The sequence below is a fragment of the Sebastes umbrosus genome, chromosome 20, assembly GCF_015220745.1.
Source record: "Sebastes umbrosus isolate fSebUmb1 chromosome 20, fSebUmb1.pri, whole genome shotgun sequence".
In the NCBI taxonomy this organism is placed as follows: domain Eukaryota; kingdom Metazoa; phylum Chordata; class Actinopteri; order Perciformes; family Sebastidae; genus Sebastes; species Sebastes umbrosus.
The window spans coordinates 23,280,085-23,304,471 of NC_051288.1; the positions used below are offsets into that span (position 1 = coordinate 23,280,085).

The 24,387-nt window shown below is 41.5% G+C and overlaps 1 protein-coding gene across 1 annotated transcript; it reads right to left on the reverse strand.

Moving 5' to 3' along the window:
* Positions 1-886: 886 nt before the first annotated feature.
* Positions 887-20,646, reverse strand: sost (sclerostin). The gene is made up of 3 exons (XM_037755774.1): positions 20,344-20,646; positions 4,693-5,198; positions 887-2,062 (listed from the first exon to the last, which is right to left on the reverse strand). The coding sequence occupies exons 2-3, from the start codon at positions 4,946-4,948 to the stop codon at positions 1,650-1,652; spliced, it is 669 nt and encodes a 222-aa protein (XP_037611702.1). The 5' UTR covers positions 4,949-5,198; positions 20,344-20,646; the 3' UTR covers positions 887-1,649.
* Between the last annotated feature and the right edge of the window lie 3,741 nt (positions 20,647-24,387).

Sequence of the window (24,387 nt, forward strand, 5' to 3'; positions counted from 1 at the left end):
CCCGAGGTCACAATTAATGGCACACTTTTTTTTCCCTTTTCATTATCTTAGCCTGTTTCTGGAACTGAACAGAGTGTATAATCTAGGGATGTGATGACATTTCTGTATTAAAAAAAAGGAAAACGACGGTGGGGACGTAATATAATCGGTGTGTGCCCGACCACCGCGTAACACCGGTAACACCGACTACCGTGGCAAGCCTAGTATAATCCCTACTGTTTCCACCCGGACGACAATAGAGCTACACCAACTGATGTTTCCCGGTGGAAGAGAGCAGTCTGTGCTCTCGCCATAGCGCTCGCCACAGCACCCAAAGCCGTCAGGGTGTGGCGCAAGACAATGGAAAGAACGGGTTTCAGAGCACAGTGTGCCGCGTATGTGTCGCGTTGTGTCTGAAAGGACCATCAGTGAGTGAGAGACGGAGAGAGAAATGGAAGAACTAAGACAAAGAAATACTCATGCAGGAGAGACTCCCGTTTCCCTCCCGATTTATGACAAATTTTCACACTTCTTTTTTTCCTTTTCGTTATCTCAGTCTGTTTCTGGAACTGAACAGCATGTATAGTCCCTACTGTTTCCACCCGGACGACAATAGCGCTACACCAACTATCATTTCCCACCGTGGAAGAGAGCAGTCTATGTTTGAGCTGTTTAGATCAATGCAGCGAAAAGCCATCGTGGCGCGGCGCAAGACGTTGGAAATAACGGGTTTCAAAGAGCAGTGGTGCCGCGTTAGTGTCGCGTTGTGTCTGAAAGGACCTTCAGTGAGTGAGAGACGGAGAAAACTAAGAGAAAGAAACTCAGGCGGGAGCAAAAAATAAATAAAAACGATGAATATTAGTTTATGCCAGAGATTCACACGCCAAGTTTACACCAGAGGGGCGAATTATTCAGGCTTCTTTCCTGTGAGTTAAAGGTAAAATTAAAAGTTTAACATAAAAATGCTGTTGCAGTGTAGTTATTATTTTGTTATTTTCACTCTTTTAAAGTCACCAGAATGAAGGAAACAAAGTCTCTGAAACTCAAACCCTGCTTTGGTTTTGAGGTTTTAGAAATCCCTATTTTTAAGGTCTCAAGGTTGGCAAGTATGGCCTTTAGTGAGCTGCCTGGACCGCCGTACAGACCTCTGAAAACCTGTCAACATCCCACCGTCAGAGCCCCCAGAGCTGCCGCCATCTCCTCCACACACACAGCCAGAAGCAGATGGATTACAACCACTCTGGAGCGAAGATACACCTTTTCAGCTTTAAAAACGGGGCTGTGTTGCGGTGCAGCGCTGCATCCGCTGGATGTTTGTACAGATGGATTCAGAGCCTCGGGGAGGACTTCTCATTAAACGAAAATCTGTTTGAGTGGAGGACAGAAACCAAGCCCGGGGAGGTTTGGAGCTGTTGGGGCTGATCAGATTCTTGGTGCTACATCTTCCAGTCACAAGCACCCTGCCGCCGACTCATGCAAATAAGCAGCAAAGTTCACAAATCTGCTGAAAATAAAGACTGGCGACGTAAAACCAGCCAGGCAATTAGCTTATGAATTCGCTCTCTTGGATTTCTTTGTGCACCTCCTCCCTATCTGAAGGAGATCTGTTGGTTGGTGTGTTGTGTGACGGGTGTGTGAGTGTCTGTCCTTAAGGATGCCGGAGAGGAGCGTCAGTACGAGTTGCTCGTCAGCGTCGGCGTGTTGTTCTTGCTCCGGTCTTGAGACAAACGACTGTGTTTCTTGTTGCGTTGCGTCTTCGGCACCTCCTTAACCTCCGACTGGTTGTGGTGGGGCCTGAAGCGCTTGCACTTGCAGGAGGTGACCACGCGGATTTTGTAAGTCCGAGTGTTGCCGTTGGGGCACTGCAGCTGCACCCTGCGCGTCCGGGAGTGCGCCGGGATGCAGCGGTACTCCGAGGCGTTGCCCCGCCACCACTTGCCGCGGCCGATGGAGTTGGGCATGAGGTGTGAGGGCATGCACTGGCCCGAGCACACCAGCTCCTTGACGGGTTTGGCGCTGCGGCAAGATCCGTCGGTGATGTAACGGGTGGAGCGCAGCTCTCTACAGCTCAGCTCCGCGGCACCTGGTTGAAGAGCAGAAAATCACAGTTACACTCGTGTGGCTTCGGACCAAAACAAACACTTTGAATCGTGCACGCCAATACGGACGTTCTGCAGGTTAACTGCCTCGACGCCGCAGCTGTTTACGTCAAGGTGACACCACAGATACAAAGTAGGCAGCTAATTTTGACACATTATGAGGCAGCCGGAAAGACACAACTTAACGCAGCAATTTGTAAGTAAAGATTGGAGAGATCATATCAGAGTTTCTGAATTTGATTCACGGTCTGATCATTAGCTGATGACGGGCCTCGACAAAGAGATCCAGCTGGCAGCAATCAGCTGATAGCAAATCCAGACCAGAGGGCCATTAAACAGCTCAATCAAACTTAATGGAGGTTTTTTGGGCTGGAAGGAAAAAGCTGGCATTCAGCGCCGGCCCTCAGGAAACGTATGTGGTGATGGAGGAGTAAATAGCTGTCTGCTTATTTTAAAGCAAACTGGACCAACTGGACATCTGCCAGACTGATTTGAGTTTCAGCTTTCTAACAGCCGTATGCCTGACTTATTGTTTTGGGTTTTTTACAACCAGTGTGTAAAAAAAAAAAAAGGGTCAGAAATGATACACTCGGAGAGGGATCTGTTTTCCTCTGTGGCTTTCTTTGCAAAAAAAGGGCTGAACAAAGGATTTATGTGAGGTGACTTCCTTTTTTTTCTTCTCCCCTTGAGAACCTGATCTGGTGTTATTCTGTGGCCGCCGCTGAAGGGACCACAAAGCCGACACTGGGCCGCGGTTTGCACCACCGTATCCCAGAAAGCCAGGTTGTCTTGTTCTTGTGCATTCCCCCCCCTACATTTCCTCTCCGCTGTCAGCCTGAAAAAAAACTAATGATGGTGTCCTGCAGACTACTGTAGAGTAGCGTGAGCTGCTCGTCTCCCTCGGTGGCGAGCCCTGGGAGAGGACTGGAGGGAGGCCAGGCCGTGGTGAAAGTCTCGGCCGTGACCCCACAGGGACCACGATCAGGATGAAAATTGAGAGTAGGATGAAGAGAATAATCCAGGAGGATTTCTGTCTCCCTGTGTGAACCTCAACACGTATTTATATACATAACTCCACCATTGGAGACTAATAGCTTGTTTAATGTGAGGATTTGCTCTAATATCCCCATCAGTCACACTAACACATCCTGACTTCCTAATTCCCCCTTTTGTCCGCTGTCGTTCTTCTAATCTAACCTCCTTGAAATGGAAGGCAAATCTGTGAGAATATTTCCACCACCCATGTTGAATTCATAAGCGTGAGATTACAACCTTCACTGGACACAGGTGGGAATCATTCTCAGAGGCAGCGTTGCATTTAAAAAGCTATTTCTAAAACCCTGAAGAACAAACTGCATGTTGTTGCAATCAGACGGTGATGGCGTAAGTAGAGCTTGACTAACAGTATAAAGAGAGGAGGAAATAAGACGAGGTTAAAAAAAAAAAAAGCCCCGATGTCTCTCTGAGTGCTCCACTTCAGATTTGGGTTGTAGAGGACAGAAACCACAAGAATGTGCCGCTCTCACCAACCAACCATCCAACAATCCAACCAACTCTGGCAGCGGATTCAACTAGAAAACACTCTTCCCACACAGCATCAGGGAGTCAGTGAAGTCTAATGAAGAGGCAGGTGATCTTTGTGCATTTTTTTTACGTCAGAGCCTCTGATTCTTATCTTATCTTATTAAATATGTAAAAAAAAAAAAAAATCAAGTCTAATTAAATAATCTAATCCTTTAGACCAAAACAATAATAATACAAAAATTATAATAAATAAATAATCTAGCCCTTTAGAAAAAAACCCCCAAAATAATAAAAAAAATTATTATGTAATCTAGTCCTTTAGAACAAAACCCCAAAAATAATAATAGAAAATTAACAATTAAATGATCTAGTCCTTTAGAACAAAACCAAAAACATAATAAAAAATAATTAAATAAATCTAGTCCTTTATAACAAACCAAAAAAATAATAATAATAAATTAATAATTAAATAATCTAGTCCTTTAGAACAAAAAAACAAAAAATAATAATGAAAAAAAATAATAATTTAGTCTTTTAGAAGAAAACCAAAATAATAATAAAAATAATTAAATAATCTAGTCCTTTAGAAAAAATAATAAATAATAAAAATGAATTAAATAATTTTGTCCTCTAAAACAACACCACAAAAACATTAACAGGTAAACTTGTCAAATTTTTCTTACATTTACATTTTTCAGGCATTTAATAAAGATGATTTAAACATGTTTGGACAGTCTGAGCAAACAATTCCCACAAATCTTTCATTTCATCTGAAAAAAAAATATTTATCCTTAAAAATATCCTAAACTTACATATAAACTTTTAATATCAGTGTAGAGAGAATAATATTATACTTAGTATTATATATTTTCATGCTTTGCGCACTTAATCTTTCACACTTTGTCTATAAAACATCTTATATGCATTTTTTAATGTTAGTTTCCTCACTTTTACGCACGAGGCCTCAACTATAAATGACCTTTATCAGGTTGCCCTGGCTACTGATGATCTAATTATCTCATTATCAGTCTTTAATTAGATTTATTTCTAAAGGTGCCACCTGGAATAATAGTTGTTATAATGAACTTACTGTAGGAGAGCGTGTTGGAGTTCCTTCCTCCGGTCTTGGCCCGGTTGTTCATGCTGTTCCCGGTGTTACTGTTTGTGTTCCCGGTGTTGTTGTTGTTGGCCGGCTGCAGCATCTCCTCCTGAGCCGTCCTCGTGTTCTCCCGGTACTCCGGTGAAACCTCCGTGTTGTCGTTCTTTAGTCCTTTCCATCCCTTCATCCCTGCTGTGCTGCAGCAGCATCCCTGCAGCAGCACGAGGAGAGCCACGCACACCTGCATCACGAGGCTCCGAGGTGGAGGATTCAATACGCACGAGAGAAAGGTAGAGATGTGGAGCAGTGATGCAGAGAGATGGTGATGAAGTGATGCTCGCTTTGAAAGAGTTGGTGAGTTCCTCCCTCGATGCTCCTCCGGTATTTAAGCCACGAGAGTTCCAGTCAAAGATGACAATTAAAGCTCAGAGAGAGAGAGAGAGAGAGAGAGAGAGAGAGAGAGAGAGAGAGAGAGAGAGAAAGTGGGAGGGTCCAACCTGGAGGAGAGATGTTCATTCAGAAACTAGAGAGAGGAAGATGAGGAGAGGAGGAGAGGAGAGGAAGAGGAGAGGAGAGGAGAGGAAAGGAGAGGAGAGAAGAGGAGGGAGGAAGAGGAGGAGAGGAGGAGAGGAGAGGAGAGAAGAGGAGGAGAGGAAGAGAGGAGGAAGAGGAGGAGAGGAAGAGAGGAGAGGAAGAGGAGAGGAGAGGAGAGGAGGAGGGAGGAAGAGGAAGAGGAGGAGAGGAGGAGAGGAGAGGAAGAGGAGAGGAGAGGAGAGGAGGAGAGGAGAGGAAGAGGAGAGGAGAGGAGAGGAAAGGAGAGGAGAGAAGAGGAGGGAGGAAGAGGAGGAGAGGAGAGGAGGGAGGAAGAGGAGGAGAGGAGGAGGGAGGAAGAGGAGGAGAGGAAGAGAGGAGAGGAAGAGGAGAGGAGAGGAGAGGAGGAGGGAGGAAGAGGAAGAGGAGGAGAGGAGGAGAGGAGAGGAGAGGAGAGGAGGAGAGGAGAGGAAGAGGAGAGGAGAGGAGAGGAAAGGAGAGGAGAGAAGAGGAGGGAGGAAGAGGAGGAGAGGAGGAGAGGAGAGGAGAGGAGAGGAGAGGAGAGGAGAGGAGAGAAGAGGAGGGAGGAAGAGGAGGAGAGGAGGAGGGAGGAAGAGGAGGAGAGGAGGAGAGGAGAGGAAGAGGAGAGGAGGAGAGGAGGAGAGGAGAGGAAGAGGAGAGGAGGAGAGGAGGGGAAGAGGAGAGGAGAGGAGAGGAGAGAAGAGGAGGGAGGAAGAGGAGGAGAGGAGGAGAGGCAGGGATAAAGATGGAGGAGAAAGAGGAGAGAGGAAAGGAAGATGGAGGTGAGAGAGGAGAGGAAGAGAGGAGAGGAGAGGAAGAGAGAATAAACAGAGGAGAGGAGAGAAGGAGGAGAGGAGGAGGAGAAAAGTGAGGAGAGAGAATAGGAGAGGAGAGGAAGAGGAAGAGAGAGAGAGAGGAGAGGTGAGAGGGAAATAGATTAGGAGAGGGAGAATAGAGGAGAGGAGTAGAGGGAAAAGAAAAGTGAGAGGTGAGGAGAGGTGAAGGGATAAGACAGAGGAGAAAGGTTAGAGGAGAGGAGAGAGAAAATGGAGTAGAGGGGGAGCAGAGGAGAAGAGGAGAACATTTATGATAGGAAATGGGAGAGAAGACAGAGGGGAAAGGATGGGAGAGAGGAAAGGAGAGGAAGAGAGGAGAGAAGGAGAGGAGAAGGAGAAAGAGGAGGAAATTGATATGGGAAAAGTGAGAGGAAAGGAGAAGAAAAATAGAGGAGAGGGAGAAAGGAGGGGTGAGGAGAGGATAAAGAAATAAAGTGGTTGAGAGAGAGAGAGAGAGAAGATAAGAAGAAAATAGAGGTGAGGGGGAAGAGAGGAGAGGAGAAGAGAGAGGAAGAGAGATGAGGTGAGAGAATAAAAATAGAAAGGAGGAGAAAGAGGATAAGAAAATAAAATAGAGGGGGATGGAGAAAGTGAGGGGTGAGGAGAGGAGAAAGGTTAGAAGAGAGGGAGATAGGAGGAGGAGAAAAGAGAGGTGAGGAGAGGACACAAATAAAGTAGAGAGGAGATAAGAAGATAAATAGAGGAGAAGAAAGAAAGAGGTGAGGGGGGAAGAGAGGGAAAAGTAAGAGGACAGAATTTAACAGAAGAATATTAGAGGAGAACAGAGGAGAAAAGGAGGTGAGAGGAGAGAAAATAGAGCAGCAGATCTGTGTTGTTGTTTTTGTTGTTGTTGTTTACATCATCATCTCCTCCGTTAATGATTTCAGCTGCATTACGTGTCTGAAAAGCATTTTTATTTTGTCAACATGCGTCTCTCTCTCCTCCTGAGATCCTGATATCAGTCTCTGGTCTCTGAACACGAGTTCATCTCTAATCCCTCCCGTTAATTATCCCTCATTACAGCTCTCTGTGGACACATTCACACTGTTCAGACCTCCTCCTCCTCCTCTTCCTGCTGCTATAAGATACTCTTCATGATTTTAATTCATCTTAATGTTTTATGTTCTATATCTGGTTTGAATAACATAATGTGGACTCAGTGAGGACTGAATGTCCGCTAAGTTCTTGGCATCCGTCACATCTCAGAGATGTGATGAGTGCTGACAGATGGAGGCTCTCTCATTCAAACACTGCCCTCTGGAGGACAACAAACAACAAGTGAAGGAGGACAGATCTGGATTATAGGTTCATCAGCATCACACTGATCTGTTTCTTAAAGGTCCCATATTGTAAAAAGTGAGATTTTCATGTCTGTTATATTATAAAGCAGGTTTAAGTGATATATAAATACTGTGAAAGTATCAAAACGCTCAATCCACAGAGAAATACACACAGCCCGTATTCAGAAACTGTGCGTTTGAAACAAGCCGTCAGGATTTCTGTACATTTGTGATGTCACAAATATACAATATTTAGACCATTTCACAGTTTTAAACTTAAACATTCTAAATGTGTCCCAGTTTATTTCCTGTTGCAGTGTATGTGAATGACATCAACTGACAGGAAGTAAACATGGACCGAAGCTGTTTCCTAGCAACACAATTCCGTTGCCATTCCGTTGAAACGCACTAAAACAGAGCGTTTCAGACAGAGGGTAAATACAGGTATATTCAGGCAGACAGTATGAGGAAAATAATGTGTTGTTTGAACATTAAAGCATGTAAACATGTTCTAGTAGAAACCCATAATACAAGTATGAACCTGAAGATGAGCACGATATGTCCCCTTTAATGTCTAGCACGGCATAAAGAGGAGTCGGAGAATATCTCTTATGCCTGGCTCAATATCTCCGCTTTATACCCGTTCATTTGAGGCTCAGCGATGCTCCCATAATAATATGCTCTATATACTTTTATACGAGCCTTAAATCAGGGTTTGTAGAGCGAGCGGTGGCCAACTGGTTCATCTCAACTGGACTGGAGATAACACTACATTAAAATAATGATACTGTAAGTAAGTCAACATCGTTCTTTTAAAGCAGTGATTCTCTGTCAATTGGCTATAAATGATTAAAAAAAAAATGTGCTGTATCATTAAAACTTGCATATCTACAGATGGAGACCATTTGCACCAATAAAACATGAATAATGAGTCCATTATTCCCACCCACGTTAGCTCTGGGCCGATAGAAACTCTGATATGATTGTGACACACAGCAGTAAATTCAATATTTATATTTGTTTTAAAGTTAAAGCAGTCACTGACAGTCAGCTTTAGACTGAGATTTATTTAGATTTATTATGACTATGTCAGTCTACTGTTCATTTCCTGAAAGATTTTAAGATCCATTACTTGAAAAATAGACTATAAATGATGTCAAGTTGAGTTCAAATGCAAATTGAAAAATATCACCCTCCGTTTAAAAAGGTATATAAGTGGTATTAACATTCAATAACACTGCTAATTTCCCTGCTGTGAGACTAATAACAGATTATCTCATTTGATCTCATCTGAACATGATTCAATGATCAAAAGGAGCCATGGCAACAAGGCCGTCATGTTAAAGCGACGTCAATTAAATATGACGTGTGGCACAGCTGCATCATCTGTCTGTTGTTTTGTTATACAGCTGTATTTTATGATCTCTGTCAGATGAGCAGAACAGTGTTCATAACAACTCAATTAATTTAACTTTAATTAATTAATTCAATTCACAACATGGCATAATGTGACGCCTCTTTTATTCGTCACGGGTGCCAAAAAGACTTGCGCAAAGGATACACCCGTGCATCTTCCCTCGCTCCTCGAGATGCATTTATAGGAATTGAGACATCCTTCAAGATGGCGCGCTGAGATCGATTTCCGGGTACAAAATGAGAAGAGCTTCAGAGGACTGGAGGAAGTGACTGTGAAGTACATGTGGGTAGGACAGTTTTGAGCTCTCATGAGCGTTTGCTGCACTGAAGTTTACATGGTTAATAAAAAAAACAAGTTCAAGCCGATGTTCAATCTCACTAATTCTTCATGACAAGAATGAACTTGACATGACAGATGAGAGCTTTTGGTAAGACGTTAGCGCGTTGACGTATTCATTTGGTCCCGGAGTCTTGTGTGCAACATTACAGGAGGGAAGGTCAAACTAACACAGGACTTTCAACCAGGAGAGAAGTGTCGTTACGTTAGTGACGTTTGTGACTGTTTTCCGTACTTATGTTACATTGCTTACGTACGAATTTTACATACTTATTTTAAGCCTACCTAAGTGATGTTGTTGACCAAACATAACTGCAGTTTCACGATAGCAACATGGCGTGAAATGTCATGCAAAAAGCTTAAAATGAGTCATCATGACGCACAGAATGTCCATAAAATGGCGTGCTATTAATACACCGTCCCATGAGATCAGGTTGCGATAACGGTTGCTCGTTGGAGTTGCTCTGACCGAATGCAAAAACTGTCGACATTCAACGTATCTGTGATTTGCAGAAATGTACAATGCCAACATTTTTTCCTGCTGACTGGGCTGCCAGTTTCCATTGTCGATATAAAAACATTGATAGTTCAACTTTAAGTATTAGTCGGTAACAAAACGCTGTATTTGAGTTCATTATGCGTGTCCATTAAACTATTATCCACCGCTGCCTGAATCTCAGAACGGGTTGTTCATGTTCATGAGTATTGACGGGGCTGTAACTTTAACTGAAGCTGATTATCATTTCATGAGCCCAGATGTCTTAAAGTAAGTAGAGCGGACTGTCGTGTCCTCTATTGTGTTCGAGCCTTCAGCTCTGAGGTTGAGCCAGAATGTTTTTAGTGAGCGACGGATGAGCCGACTGTCTACACACAAAGCCAGCTCTGATTACAGCCTTCTCGGCGACGTCGTGACCGATGTCAGTCCCAGTCTCAATTTAGACCTCTCTGGGTTTCTTTATGGAGCCCTCGGGCCTCAGCTCAGTGTTCCTATCATGATAACATCACAAAGAGAACAAATAACAATCAGATGCTCCACAGATTGGAACAAATCCTCTGCTGAGCTCTGCAGAGGACGACGACGGAGCATAAACTTTTATGGAGAAAAACTGTGTTTTCAGTCCATAAACCAACGTCTCAGCTCCTCGTGGTCGGCGTTCGCTCGCGTGATTCATCGAATAAATTTGTTTCTACTTGACCAGGTTAGAAACAAACAATCACAGGTCGGGGAGAGTAAATAAAGGAGATATTGTTGCTGTGCTGTGTGTTTAAAACTCTGCAGAGTTTGTGGCGGTGAATTATTCATAATGTGTCCAACACAATTATGTAAAGTAGCTTCAAGTTCAGCTGTCTGGCTTCTACATTAACTCTTAGAACGAAATTACAGTGAAAGCTTTATGAATGTGAGCAAACAGCGACACATTGTTGTGACCCTGCCACATATTAAAAAGTCTAATTCTGATTTTTTCACATCATTACAGTATCAATAAGTAGGTTTAATAAAGAACGTCAATACTTTTTTGGTATCAACTAAAACATGTCTGCAGCACCGAGGATCGAAAACTGTTGAGTAACTTAAAGTTGCATTTAAAGTCTGGTTAGATTTCCATTTCAAGTTCTTGTATGGCTTGTTTTTGTGTTTAGACAATATTTGACAATTGAGAACTTTGGATCCTTTTGTTGAATAAAAAAACTTTTAGTTGTTTATATTTCTCAAAGTATAAAAAACATATATTATTGTTTTGGTATCAACACCGAAACATTTCAAACAGTACCCGGTGTAGGGGCTGAAAATGTCCCTTTTTCACATTTTTATTTTGAAATAAAACCAAAAAATGTGGTGCAAATTGTATAAAAATCACATTCGAGGAACTGCAGTTTTTTGGCTTCATTTCTCAGCACCAGAGATTGTTGCAACTAAACGTTGACTTTACGCTTGTTACGTAATGTTAGAAAGTCTGCTGTGCAGTTATTTATTTATTTAAAACATGATAGAAATATGGCACTTATGTTTGCTTCATGTATTAATGTGAGGAATGTCTTCTCATCGCTGCACAGATCTGACTTTTCTGTCTGTTCCCATTTTTTAGTCTCAGCAGTGGATGTTTAGGTCACATGTTTCATGATTTATTCACCGAGTCTGTTTCCTTTGCACATCGACACACCAGCTACCGCCTCACTCAAGAGTAACAAAAGTTATTCCAATAGTTCGAGGTAATACAAGACAATATAAGATGATTCATAAACTACATATGAGACTCATTACAAGATCCAGATATGAAGCAGAGTGCATCACAATAACTGTATGAAATGTAACAGCACTCTGGAACGGAAGACACTTTAAAACACGCTGTTAAATAACGGGCATATTTTGAATATTTGCTGGTCTGTTCTCTTCAGATGTGGATCAGTGATAAATATCCTGATGCTGCAGCTGTCATATGCTGTTATTCTACAAATTGGACCAACTCCTACAAACAAATTAGGCTTCAAAAGAACAAGAACACATCACATCTGATGGGACAAATCTAAGTAATAAAGTTACAAAGCACTCCGCTCTGGAAAATCTGTGATCACATACAGATATTTATCAGTGTTTGCGCATTTGAAATGAAGTTCGTATCCTATCTAGTAGCTGCACATCTGGATATATTTAGCTCCATTTATAACCTCTGCCCTTTCACATGTAAAAACAGCACTAACTGTATTCACACTTTTAAATATGTTGCCGTTCGTGAAAGCAGCTTTTTCCACAAGCAAATATCTAATGACGACTGAAATTTTACAAACATTAGATATATTTTCTCGCTTTAACGTGCATTATTCTGCAACTGAGGATGCTAAAGTGAATATTTTGTTGCCTGGACGTTACGCTCATGATTCGTACACGTGTAAAGAATCTAAAAAATGACCACAAAGAGCGCTGTAACGTTGATCAATTGCTGTGCATCGACAGTGTTTCATTGACTGTGTCTCTGCTCTGCATCACTCTGTATATCATACTGTAGAGAATATACCAGAGCTAACTCAGCTCAGACATCTGATTTATCAACTGCTCATATTATACACACACACACTTCTCTCCTAACCATATCTGTGCTTCGTCGTGTAATGAAAATAATTTATCACCGTGCAGCTGAACGAGAGAATAAAGTAACGCTGCCCGTTTTCATGCAGCGGATTAAGCAGAAATGTGGAGACGAGAGAGAGAGAGAGAATGAGGAACGACACTAAAGACTGTAAAATGGATTATAGTTCACGACTTGTAACTGTAAGAACAACTTGTCTGCTGGCAGCGACGCTGGTTTGTTCAGGAGGTCACTGGGAGGTGACGGACTGAGCTGAAGCCAAGGCACGATAAGCCTTGAAAGTCCAAAGTGGGATTCTTCTTCCTCTCTGATCTGTTATGTGGTTTCCAAGCGTGAAAACAATAGCTTTAACTCTGGCTGTTATAAACGAGACTGCAGCCATTCTCATTGTTTGTCTTTGGGCTTTTTCAGAGAAGCATCAAAATAGAAAAGTACGCCCATTGAAAACATGCCCTGCAAGCCAAGTAGTAGGAACTGTGGGAACTGGGTCTGGCTGGACCTCAGAGACCAGAACTAAGCCGTCCGCTGACCACCCCGAGCCTCTCGGCACACCGCTCGCCACCAGCACGCTGCCTGCCAGCCGGCTGCAGGTGCTATTCTTAGCCGGGAGAGGAATTACCCAACAAATTATTCACCACACAAAGTGGACTGCTATCTGTCTCTGATGCACACAATAGCTCAGTGTGCTGACTTTAGCACCAGGATGTTTTTAGATCAACCAGCTGGCCCAGTTAAAGATAGTTTTTCACCAACACATTGATGCATATTTACTAAAATTTGGTATTAAATATCTGGTAAATATCCATTTCCATTATCTTTTTTACTCATTTTGTTGAATACATTTGTTTATATTTCTCAAAGTAAGGTATAAAAAAACAACTTATCAGGAAAAGCACTGGTACTAGTCCTGAAACATTTCAAACAATACCCAATGTTGGGGCTAAATATGTCAAATCTACGGTGGCCCTGAGAGCTTAGCACACTGCAAAATTGAGAAAACACAGCTTCACAACTCTTTGATGACACTCCCCTTGAAATGGCCATGCCAGTTTTTCCTTGCCAAAATGTAGCGTAACTTTGGAGCGTTATTTAGTCTCCTTCCCAACAAGCTAGCATTACATGGCTTGAACCAATGGATTCTTAAAGGTGCAGTGTGTAGGATCTGGTGGTATCTAGTGGTGAGGTGAGGAGATTGCAACCAACTTAAACCTCTCCCGTGTGCCAAGCGTGTTGGAGAGCTGCGGTGGCCGACGCAAAAACACAAATGTCCCTCTCTAGAGCCAGTCTGTAGACTGTGTGTCTATGTGGGAAGTGAGTGGTGAAGCAAGAGAGAGAGAGAGCGACGGCGACGAGACCGAGTAACGTTATCGACTCCGGCCCAAGCAGGAAAAGATAACAGAGTTTGGGTTGTCCATTCTGGACTACTAGAAACATGGTGATGCAACATGGCGGACTCTGTGAAGAGGACCGGCTCTCTATGTAGATATAAACGACTCATTCTAAGGTAAAGAAAACATAACTATTCTTATTATCAGGTGATTATACAGTAAATAAATCATACTTATTAATATTATATTCCATACCTGCCAATAAATTCCCCTTATTGTTACACACTGGACCTTTGACTTTAAAACTGAGCCCGCTACAAACTCTGAAAGGTAGAAAAGCAATCGTCGGCCCACTAGGTGGCGCTCTAAGGCCAACTTTAGAGAATAGCTGTACTACACCTCTAAAGCTCACATTAACTTGTTTGTTTAATCCACATACATACACACAGAAATGTAAAACCTACAATTTCATGGGTCGGTACGTGCTGTAACTCAGCCTCACAGTGACAACAAGAAACACCCACTAAAACCACAAACTGTTATTTTTACATTACGGAATAAAGGAACAAGTGTTGGTAGGCGTTTCTTTATCCTTTGAACAGAGCAAGGCTAGCTGTTTCCCCCTGCTTCCACTCTTTATGCTAAGCTAAGCTAACAGCTCCAGCTTCACACAATGTCAAACTATAAATCCAGTCACATTTAACCCTTTAACTTTACTTCATACAAAGCTCAAGTCATCATTCATGCATGCTGTAATGTTATAATAGACATTATAGCTTTTCCAGTGTTGCATCAGGTGCCAAAGTGATGACTGACAAGCTGGAACGAAAAAAATATCAGCTTATGAAAATATGAGCAGCAGCGTGCCGTGATATATTATGTAGGTGGTGAATGAATAATCTGGTGCTGCTTCGGCGCCAAGGCTTCCTGACTGACTGTCGAAGTCTCCCAGAATACTTTGCAAGGTGTGCTAACTAAGCATGAAAGTACAAACAGGCTCAGCTGCCGAGCTCTCTCCGCGCACGCAGACGGTTATTTGATTTTTGTTTTTTTACAAGATTAATAAAGCAAGATAGGCATGTGAGAGTAATCAACTGCTCTTGTATTTAATCCAATAAAAGCTAATTAAAAGCAGAAGCATTAAGGAGATCGTCACGTGCAGGTGCTGCAGCTTTGCTGTCAGGTCCGAGCCCACCCACTGTGCAGCTTCCTGAGCGACTCCAGCCTTTGTTTTACACACAAATGTTGCCTTTCCTGCACATTTTCACAAAGAATATGACTCAAGTCTGGGACATAAACAGTTGCGTGCTTTATAGATATGATCACCGTTGTGGTGCAGCTGAAAGAATATTGCTAGAAAACCTTCATTTGCGTGCTTCTGCGAATTCTACATAAACAGGGTGGAGTGCTAATACAGAAAGTGATGTAAGAATAATGTTTTGCAGTTGTTTAAAATAATCAAGTTATGATTTCTCATGAACAGGATGTTCACTTCCTCGAAAAACTAAAAAGCTGCACACAAAGAAAAACACTCATAAAGACTAAAAACTAGCTTATTAAAAACTTAAACTTTGCCTTAAAGACGTACTTATTGATGGAGTCTACACCGCTGCAGTATTTAGTAGTTATGAATATGAGGCTGTAAACTTTGAGCAGGTGATGCATATTGAGTGGTGCAGCCCATCTGGAGCTGATTAAATAAAATGCATCACTCAAACAGCAGAATACAGGCTGCAGACACAGTGCACAACCCAGTCTGATGTATTCTGCATGCTTATAATGAGCGGATATTTATAAAAGGTAATGGTTTAGGGAATACTTCATTTGCGGTGCTTGTGCAGTCAGATCTGCTACTCCTGCTAACACAATGGGTTGATAAAGTACAGCTTTGCAAACAATGTGGCAGTGAAATCTGTTTTGGAGCTGGAAAACGAGGCCTGCGTTTCAACAGCAATGTCACCGACTTCTTTTCCACGACTATTGAATGTCACTGTGATAAACCACAGCTCCGACCGGTCTCTACGAGGATGTTTTGGTTTATGGATAAATTTAGGATATTGTTCTTCTCACAGCAATCAGGTGGTTCTTATTACAGTTTCTCTTAAACGCTTTGGATCAGTCTTCTTTTTGAAATGGTCTCTGGACTGCCTTGTTTTATGTGTTGTCCTAATTTTAAAGTATTTCATGTGTTTTCATTGGGGCTGTCAGAGTTAACGCGATAATAACGCGTTAACGCCACTAATTTCTTTAACGCAACTTGTGATTTTTAGGTTGTAGCAGGCTCAGTTTTAAAGCTAGAGTGAAGATACTGGTATCATATGAAACTAGAAAACCTAAGGAATTCATTGGTACCAACCATGTCATACTAGCTTGTTGCAAAGGAGGCTAAATAACGCTCCACACTTACACAAAACTTTGGTGAGGGAAAACTGGCATGGCCATTTTCAAAGGGGTCCCTTGACCTCCGACCTCAAGATATGTGAATGAAAATGGGTTGTATGGGTACCCACGAGTCTCCTGAGAAAAGGATGTGCACATTTGTATATACTGCATTTATCTGTGTAGCAATGTGTTGCACGTTTTGTACACAAAACAGAAAATGTGCCACTAAATGACATCAATGCCCGAAAAACAAACCCTACAACAATGAGAGAACCTGCTGTAGTTCAGTATAAAAACAACTAATTGTACCTCCCCACAGATGTAACACCATGCCATAGATATTTATGGGATATACAAGTATAGATTTTGATAATTGAATGGATCATTTTGCATGTGATGCCTCAAACGATGAAATAATGTTTAGAAGTTGTGAAGACAATTTCCCTCAGAATCAACTCAGCGGTTTTGATCAGCAAGACATGTGCATTGTACTGACTCTTTTGCACACATGTGCCGAAACACGTGCAATTTGCTTGACTGAAATTCAAATCTGTTGTGAAAAAAAACAACCTAATTGTTCAGCAATTTGAGCTTGGGAAAAAATTATTTTCATTTAAGAATTGAGCCAAAGGGAATGAGAAAAACTTGTTTTCCCATCACTATTACCAAGAACATATTAGGGATGCACAACTGAACCGTAAAAAAACAAACTGTTGCACCACTATTAAATACAGGTCTGCTAATCATTTGATGAAATGATATAAAGAGACATAGAATTATCTGAACACAGGCCTACTTGGCTATTAAACCTGCCTTATTTCATGTATGAAATCAGTGTTATGGCTTCAGATAATATAGAAATATCATTCATCATCATCAATTTATTTATTTTGGAGTTCAAACACTTTGTGCAAAACAAACCGTGACCCAAAAACCGCAACACAAACCGAACCGCCGGGCTTGTTGAGCACCGATATATCACTACAAATCAAGCAGCAAAGTATTGAGGAAGAGGAGTATGCTGATTCCTTGTTAAGTGTGTTTTGTGAGGCCTGACATGGCAGCTTTATCGTCATATCTGTGTGTGGGTTTCATGTATAAACACAGGACCCTCAGGATCAACATACTGCACAGCAAGTGCAGTTAAACGGCGCTCGAGAGACGGAGATGAAACGAGCAGCGCCACCACGGGCACAGCCGCTTGGAAGAGGATCTGAGGATCGCTCAGCTCCACAGCCCAGTCTCTCTCTTTCTCCTTTTTCCCCCTCAATATTTCCTAATAATTAGCGCTGCGTCGCAGATGTGCGTTTCTCCCTCTTCACCCTGCTGCCTTTCGATCCTCCGACTGTGAATGAGGGATATTAGGATGACGATTTAAAAGAGAGCATCATATGCTTTCTATTTCATGCAGCCATTAAAATTGAGGACAAAGATGAAAGCTGACTGGCCCATATGAGGAAAAAAAGCTGTGGGGAATTATGGGAGAGCGTATTTAAGGACTGCAATCATGTTTAAGTAGTCTGATGAACTCAGAAACATAAGCGAAGAAAAATGCAATAGACTCTGGAAGTTTGAAAATCAACTTACTGGACTTCATAAAAGCTGCAGGGAACCCGGATAAATGAGTCAACTGGCAGTAAAAGTTTCAAAGGCGACTGATAATTTTATTTAGTGAGATTAGGGGAGAAAGATTCATCCAGGCTAAGAATATGTACAGCTGATTGGACGTCCTGTTTCTCACCAATGAATCATTTCCCCCATAAACAAGAATCAGACAACAAGCTTCCACCCAAGCTCACTAAACATGACGAGCGACTCCGAGTATGAACAAGACAATGATTCACACAAGAGAACACAGATGTGAGTTTTCCAGCTAAAACATGACGTGACACTCGTTCCCAGGGTGTCAAATACGGCACCCTTTAGCGTCTGTATTATTAGACGCTCAGAGAAAGTGGTCGGGGAGTGTGGTGACGTAGTTTAAAGAGTGAAAACACACACACAGGGAGGGCTGGAGGGGAGGTGGACGGGTCCAACAAACACAGGTCTTTCATCCAGGAGATGGTGCCCCGTGTGAGGCCAACAACGTGGCCATGCCATCATGTTTTATTTTCTGTTTATGGTTGCATTCTTTTAGTATTCTCAGTTTTATAAGCCGTTTTGGCATTTAGAAATATGTCAACTGTCACTTTTTATAATGTCTTTGTATAAAGGGAATGTACCAGTTTCATTTTTTATAAATGCTCTGATGACGCAAACCAAGTTTAAAAAAAGGAACATTTTAACTTCACTTCTATTTGAAAATCTAAAACAAACCTAAAATCAAATCCATCTTGAATTTAAGCTCATCCTTCCTCAGAGTTGCTAATTAAAGTGTCATCAGCGAATGTGACTGAAAGCAGGAACTTCAGTTATAAACATTTCCATACTGCGAGCTGCACATAGCTGAAATAAATGGCACTTCATCACACGGAGCCCCGGCGCTGTTATTGATGAGATTTTGGAAACAAGCATCCTGGATTCCTTCAAGTAAGCGGCAGAGAGGGACCTATAACCTGCTGCAACACATAATCCCTCCATGTTACTCCGGCTACTTCCTGGCCCTCGCTTCCCCCTCATGAACACTGTACCTGCATATTTCTGCATCACACACCCTGGACGGGGACTAATGGATGTTGGCTTTCTATTTCAGTAACTTAAAATATAACTATATCTGCATTTTCTAAGATTAAACAGAAATAAAATGGTGACTTTTTTGTTAAAATTCTCAACTTCTCCCCTACGAAATATAAGTTTATTCAAGTGTGCTATTAGTATACTTATTTTAAACTTAAATAATAAGAAAGTATACATTCAGTTTACTTCATGTACTTATCAGAGATATACTTAAGTATACTTGGCTTATACTGACAAGTATACAGAAAAGTCTAAGTATAGTAGAAATATATAAGTTAAAGTATACAAAGTATACTTTAATAAACTAAAAAGTGTGCTACAAGTATTGTATATACAAGTATAGTCGCAGTATAAAAACTATTTAACTACTTTACTGAAGGTACTTTAAAGTGTACTTTCATAAACTAAAAAGTGTCCGACAATATACAAGTATACTTACAATATAAAAACTATTAAACTACTTTACAGTGTACTTTAATAAACTAAAAAGTGGCCAAAAAGTACATACAAGTACACTTGCAGTATAAAAACTATTAAACTACTTTACTGAGAGTACTTTAAAGTGTACTTTCATAAAATAAAAAGTGGGCTACAAGTATATAACTATTCAACAAACAGTAAACCTATTTACTTGTAGTATAGTTGCAGTACAAAATACAACTCAGATGTAAAGTAGTTGTGTACTCAGTTTACTTAAAAGTATACTTTTATAAACTAAAAAGTGGGCCAATTTAGTCCCGATAAGTATTTAAGTGGTACACTTAAGTACATTGATATTAGTATACTTGGGGGAAATATACTTGAACTTTCCTTAAGTTCATAAAATAAACTTGAAGTATATCCTACTTTTCCGTGAGGGGTATTGATAGTGTGAATGGAGGCGGAGGAGGGAGGAGGTCCCTGGTCTACGGAGGCCCCTGAGGGACCCCACAGCTGCTCTGTAGTAATTGCTTGTGTAAGCGACCGTGGAGAGAGGAGCGGTGCAGAAGGTAGAGACGTTGAGCCTCCTCGGTCACCCTGCTGTGTGACGACGAGTCCCTCCCAGGTGTGTCGCTTCAGTCTTGTGAAACATAAAATAGTATTTGCTTCAACATTTGGAGACTTGGAAGGATTTCTCTTTTCTCTCTCTGTCATCTTATTCCCACTCTTGATGTCATTTTCCCCCTCGGACTCCCTTTGCTTTCTCTCTCTCTGGTGCTCCATTTTTGTGTCATTTTGTCCTCACTGATGTGTTTCAAATGAAGAGTTTGAAAAGAGGTTTGCCTCCACCTAGTGGGGAAGTTGTGCAGCAGCCACAGACACGCAAATAGCACTGCAGGACAGACGCTTTTTGTCATCTCTGGGGTCAGATCAGTCTCAATATTAATGAATGCACACAGAAGGATTCACAAATGTATTTAGTGATTTATATATTAATGACTCTCTCCACAAAAATATATATCGATGTATAGAAATGTAAAAAAAATCCACAAAGGTTCACAAATATAATTCTGATGCATTCACAAATATTTCTTGTTTTAGATGCAGCGACGGTGACCTTGCAAAATAGATAGCGGAAGGGGAGGAGGATGCCGGCTGAAATATGCGGCCAGCAGTCTACATCCGGTGAGTCAGACTAACTCTTCAATGTTTCACCTTTATAAAAATGAAACTATTTGTGACCCGTTTTTAAAGGTTGAAAGACAGTTTGGAGAAGTCAGTAAGAAAACAAACAGAAGTGAATGAAGCAACAAAGCTATGTCAGCTTACCTTCCTCCATGTTGAACTCTGCGGCCCCTCATAGGTCAGCACGGTCAAGACAGCTGCTTGTTGGTCAACGCCGTAAATCCCTGTGTCAAAGTCCAACTGTACACGGAACATTTGTACGGAATAATTTCACCTCCTCTGATTGCAATTAATTAATTTTGCCATGAAATTTCACGGTTTTAAATCCTGGTGTATCAAGGCCTTAAAGCCTCTGAACACCCACTCAGGTGTCTTCAATTCTTCTGGCTGTTTAGACCTCAACTCAAGTTGAAAATGGAGCTATGATGACAAATCTTCAGCTACCAATAAGAATGATGAAGGTGTGATTTGCCCCGCCCTAACAGGTGCAGGAAGATGCCAATCAATCAGTCCAAACACGCCCACACAGCCCTGAGCAGAGGTCTAATCAGAGTAACTGAGAACACCTGTGAGGTTTTACCGTTTACTTAGCTGTCAATCACCTGGTCCATGCACACCTGTCCCTCATTAAGCTCCTCCCCTTCTGCTCCCTGCTCCTGGAAACCGGCTGCTTCACCTGTGTTAGAAATACTGAGGTCAAGGGTCAACGTAATAATTACTTTTTATTTAGACATGTTCACATTGTAGACCTACTCCAAAAAAAAGTGATTCAATTATATTCATTATGTTGTTGTTGTTAGTTTACATCTCTCACCTTTAAACTGCATTCACCCTGTTGTTTTGCTTTAACTCGTTAACCCTTTCATTGGTAATTATGCAGCATATGATATAAAAAAATACTGACTTATATTTAGGGGGCTGCACAATTCATCGAATATTAATCACGATCGCAATTTGGGCTTCCGACAATTAAGCGAACATGATCACCTGCGATACTGACATTTAAAATACGTGCTCTGCTGCATAAATCAAGCGCATTAACTAAAAGCCAGGCGGCGTTCTAGACGATTTGGCTTCACTTTTGGGGAGCTGTCACACCACAGCGCGTAAAAACTTTACTGATTGTTGCTGCTGCAGTTTAGGGTAGAAGAGTGGTATACTGCATATTACTCGTTTTAAATGAAAATGCGCTAACTTCAGGTGAAGAATCAAATTTTTTGTCTTATTTTGATGCAAATATTTGCACATTAGAAGGAATGTAGCACAACATGAAGTCTGTTTATTTAGATGTTAAAGTGTAGTAAAAAATATCTGTTGTTACTAAAACAGGCCCGTTCCCATGCAATGCAGCGGAGAAATGACATATACTGTACATGTACAGTGTATACACACACATATATACTGATGGGTGGATATTGATCTAATACATCTTGTTTGTGAAAATAAGAAGCAACTCGTGATCAGATGTTAATACCTCAGCCATTTATTTCTTAAACATAAGAAAGACGGGACTTCTCCAAGGTAAGAAAAATAACATCGCAATTTAAAATCAAGTGCACTTCAACAACGTCTCATCCTGTAAAGGGAGTCGTCCCCTTCCTACTGCGTGAAGTGAGATACACAAACTGAAAAACAATCTAAAGAATCGATCTTTACTGTAAGGCTTTGGGTGGGGTGCTGTGTTCGTCGACATGTCAGTGGCGGTGACAAATATATATATATAGATCTATATCTATACATAGATATAGATCTATATATAGAAGTGGATACACCCATAATAAACAGCCAATCCAACATCACAACAATGTCCTCCGCGACATCTGTACAACAACAGAAATGTGACGAGACTGTGTAATGGACTCCAGGAGGAGTCAGGCAGTGGGCTCATTTGTGCTAAAACTCCTGCTGTAAGCCGTTTAACAGAATGGGAGCGAGAAGAAGAAGATGAAGATGGCAGCGCTGCACTTTACCCGGGCCAAACGGTATTTGTAAGTTATTTCCGGTGTTTGTTTGAACGCTCTCAGGAGCTCCAGATGGATGAAGTTTACTGCATCGTGGACAATTTGCAGCCAGATGAGTTTCCATGATGTCAGATATCGACTGTCAGTCACGGAGGGTTTAAACATCTCAGGTTGGCTCAGATACGCCACGCGGGACGTTTCAAGTCAATTTAATGTACTTTTCTGTGATAAAAAAAACCCAACTACCTGGCGCTCTGAATGATTTCCACTCCGGTAACTCGTACAGTTTTTTTTAACAAGCGCCATGAATGAACTACAATTACCGTCCGGTCCAGGTACCATTAAAGGTGAGTCATCCAAAACAACACGGACAATGACGTACTGTGTTCAGCTTGATGGTGAAGTCGACAGAAGTAGGTCACAATCACACTTTCATGATTTCCTACTGTACAAAAACAAAACCCTTCTTTATTAGCAGAGAAAAAAAAACGTATAATCACCTTGTGTCCTTGTAACAGGACAAATCTAAAGAAAAATTAACTAAACTTTGAGGAGAAAAGAAGTCATCTGCAATTTCAACTCACACAGATCCAATATCAAACAATGTCCTCTCTATATAGACGGGTTTCTTATGTACAAACATTACCGGATGCGTGCGCATTCAGGGGGCAAAACCACCGTCACCATCGTTAATCAACGCAGACTTCTCATAGTTTGTACGTTCTTGTTGACTATACTAGACCCCCTGAAGAGTCCGACCACTAGATACCATCATCATATGATGTATTAGCCCGTCAGGCCTGGATACATAATCTCCTTCTGTTTTTAGCAAAAGCATGTGATCCTCTCAGAATATCATCTTTTCTGTAGTTAGTGCAGTTTACTTGGTGCAGCTTGACTCTATTAGACATGTCTTGCTTTCTGCCCCCGCGCTGCGCACGCATCTCTGTGATGACGTAGCACAGAAACCCGTCTATAGTCGGCCGGTTAAGACGGTAAAATGCAGCAATTCACAACTGCTTTAGTGCGTGTTACATACTCAGTATATATAACAATATACATCAATGGCATTTCACATTTGACATTCTCGATAATACATAAAGTACTGTACCTGGAGTATAACCCACAAAACGATGCTGGTACCTTGTAGAACAAAACATTACAGGGTTTCACATTAAGGAAGATCAGACAGAAAACATGTGGAACTATTTGTGACGCCAAATTATCAATATCTATTAAAAAAGATTTTGTTGGACAGCAGGTGGCAGTGTTTATCTGTTACTCGATGCATAAAAAGAGTGTGAAGCCAGCAGTGTAGCCATCATAGACGCTTTCTTTCTTTGTTTGTTCACCCAAAAAAGGTACAATTTTGTAAATAGTGTCAGAAAACATCTACCATGGCTAGTTTGGCTCGTGTTTATCAGACTCTTACTTTAGGAGCCAAAAAACTGTCAATGATTGAATCAATAAGCAGGTTGGTGTAGGCAGTTGATGCTGTAGAGTACGTACCCTCATCCTGGACCAGTTTTACCCCAATAATTCTCAAATTTAAACGTATGTAAAACTGTGTAGAGTTAGTAGTTTGTGAATTCAGAAGGAGGGCAGTATTGTAGAGCAGATGTGAATATTTGTATGAGTGAAACCCCAGTCCATGTAAAGCCAATTAGAAAACACACAAATGGCTTTTTTGTACAAAACAGTAGGTCACTTGGCACAAGACAATCTTGGTGTTTAATGCGTTTGTGTGAGGGGTTCTCTATAATCTGTCCAATATCTTCATTGTTGTGTGGTTTGGGGTTCATGAAGAGGTGGTGGGGGAAATGCAGAGTGACACATGCGTTAAATTAAGACTTGAAAATGAGCTACTGCACCTGATTCATCTTGCAAGACACCAAAACAGAAAGCAGCGCTTGCAGGATGTGTGAAATCAAGTGTGTTGCTTTGCAGATCTGGAACATTTTCAAGTGCGTGAGGTGACCGAATCAAACGGGAACAACCTGTGCACGAACCAGCCCCGGGAGCCAGAATCAGTGCGACCTTGTGACGTCCCCCCCATGAGAGACATCACAACTACAGTTTGTCCTCATTTCTAACTCCCTTGTGATGATATTCCTTCTCCGACGTGTCCTCCAGGCCAATAATGAGTCAGAGGCCACAGCAACACCTGACATTCAATGCATGTTTTCAGATTATATTTAAAAGATTGGATTTTATGAGACCAGAAGGC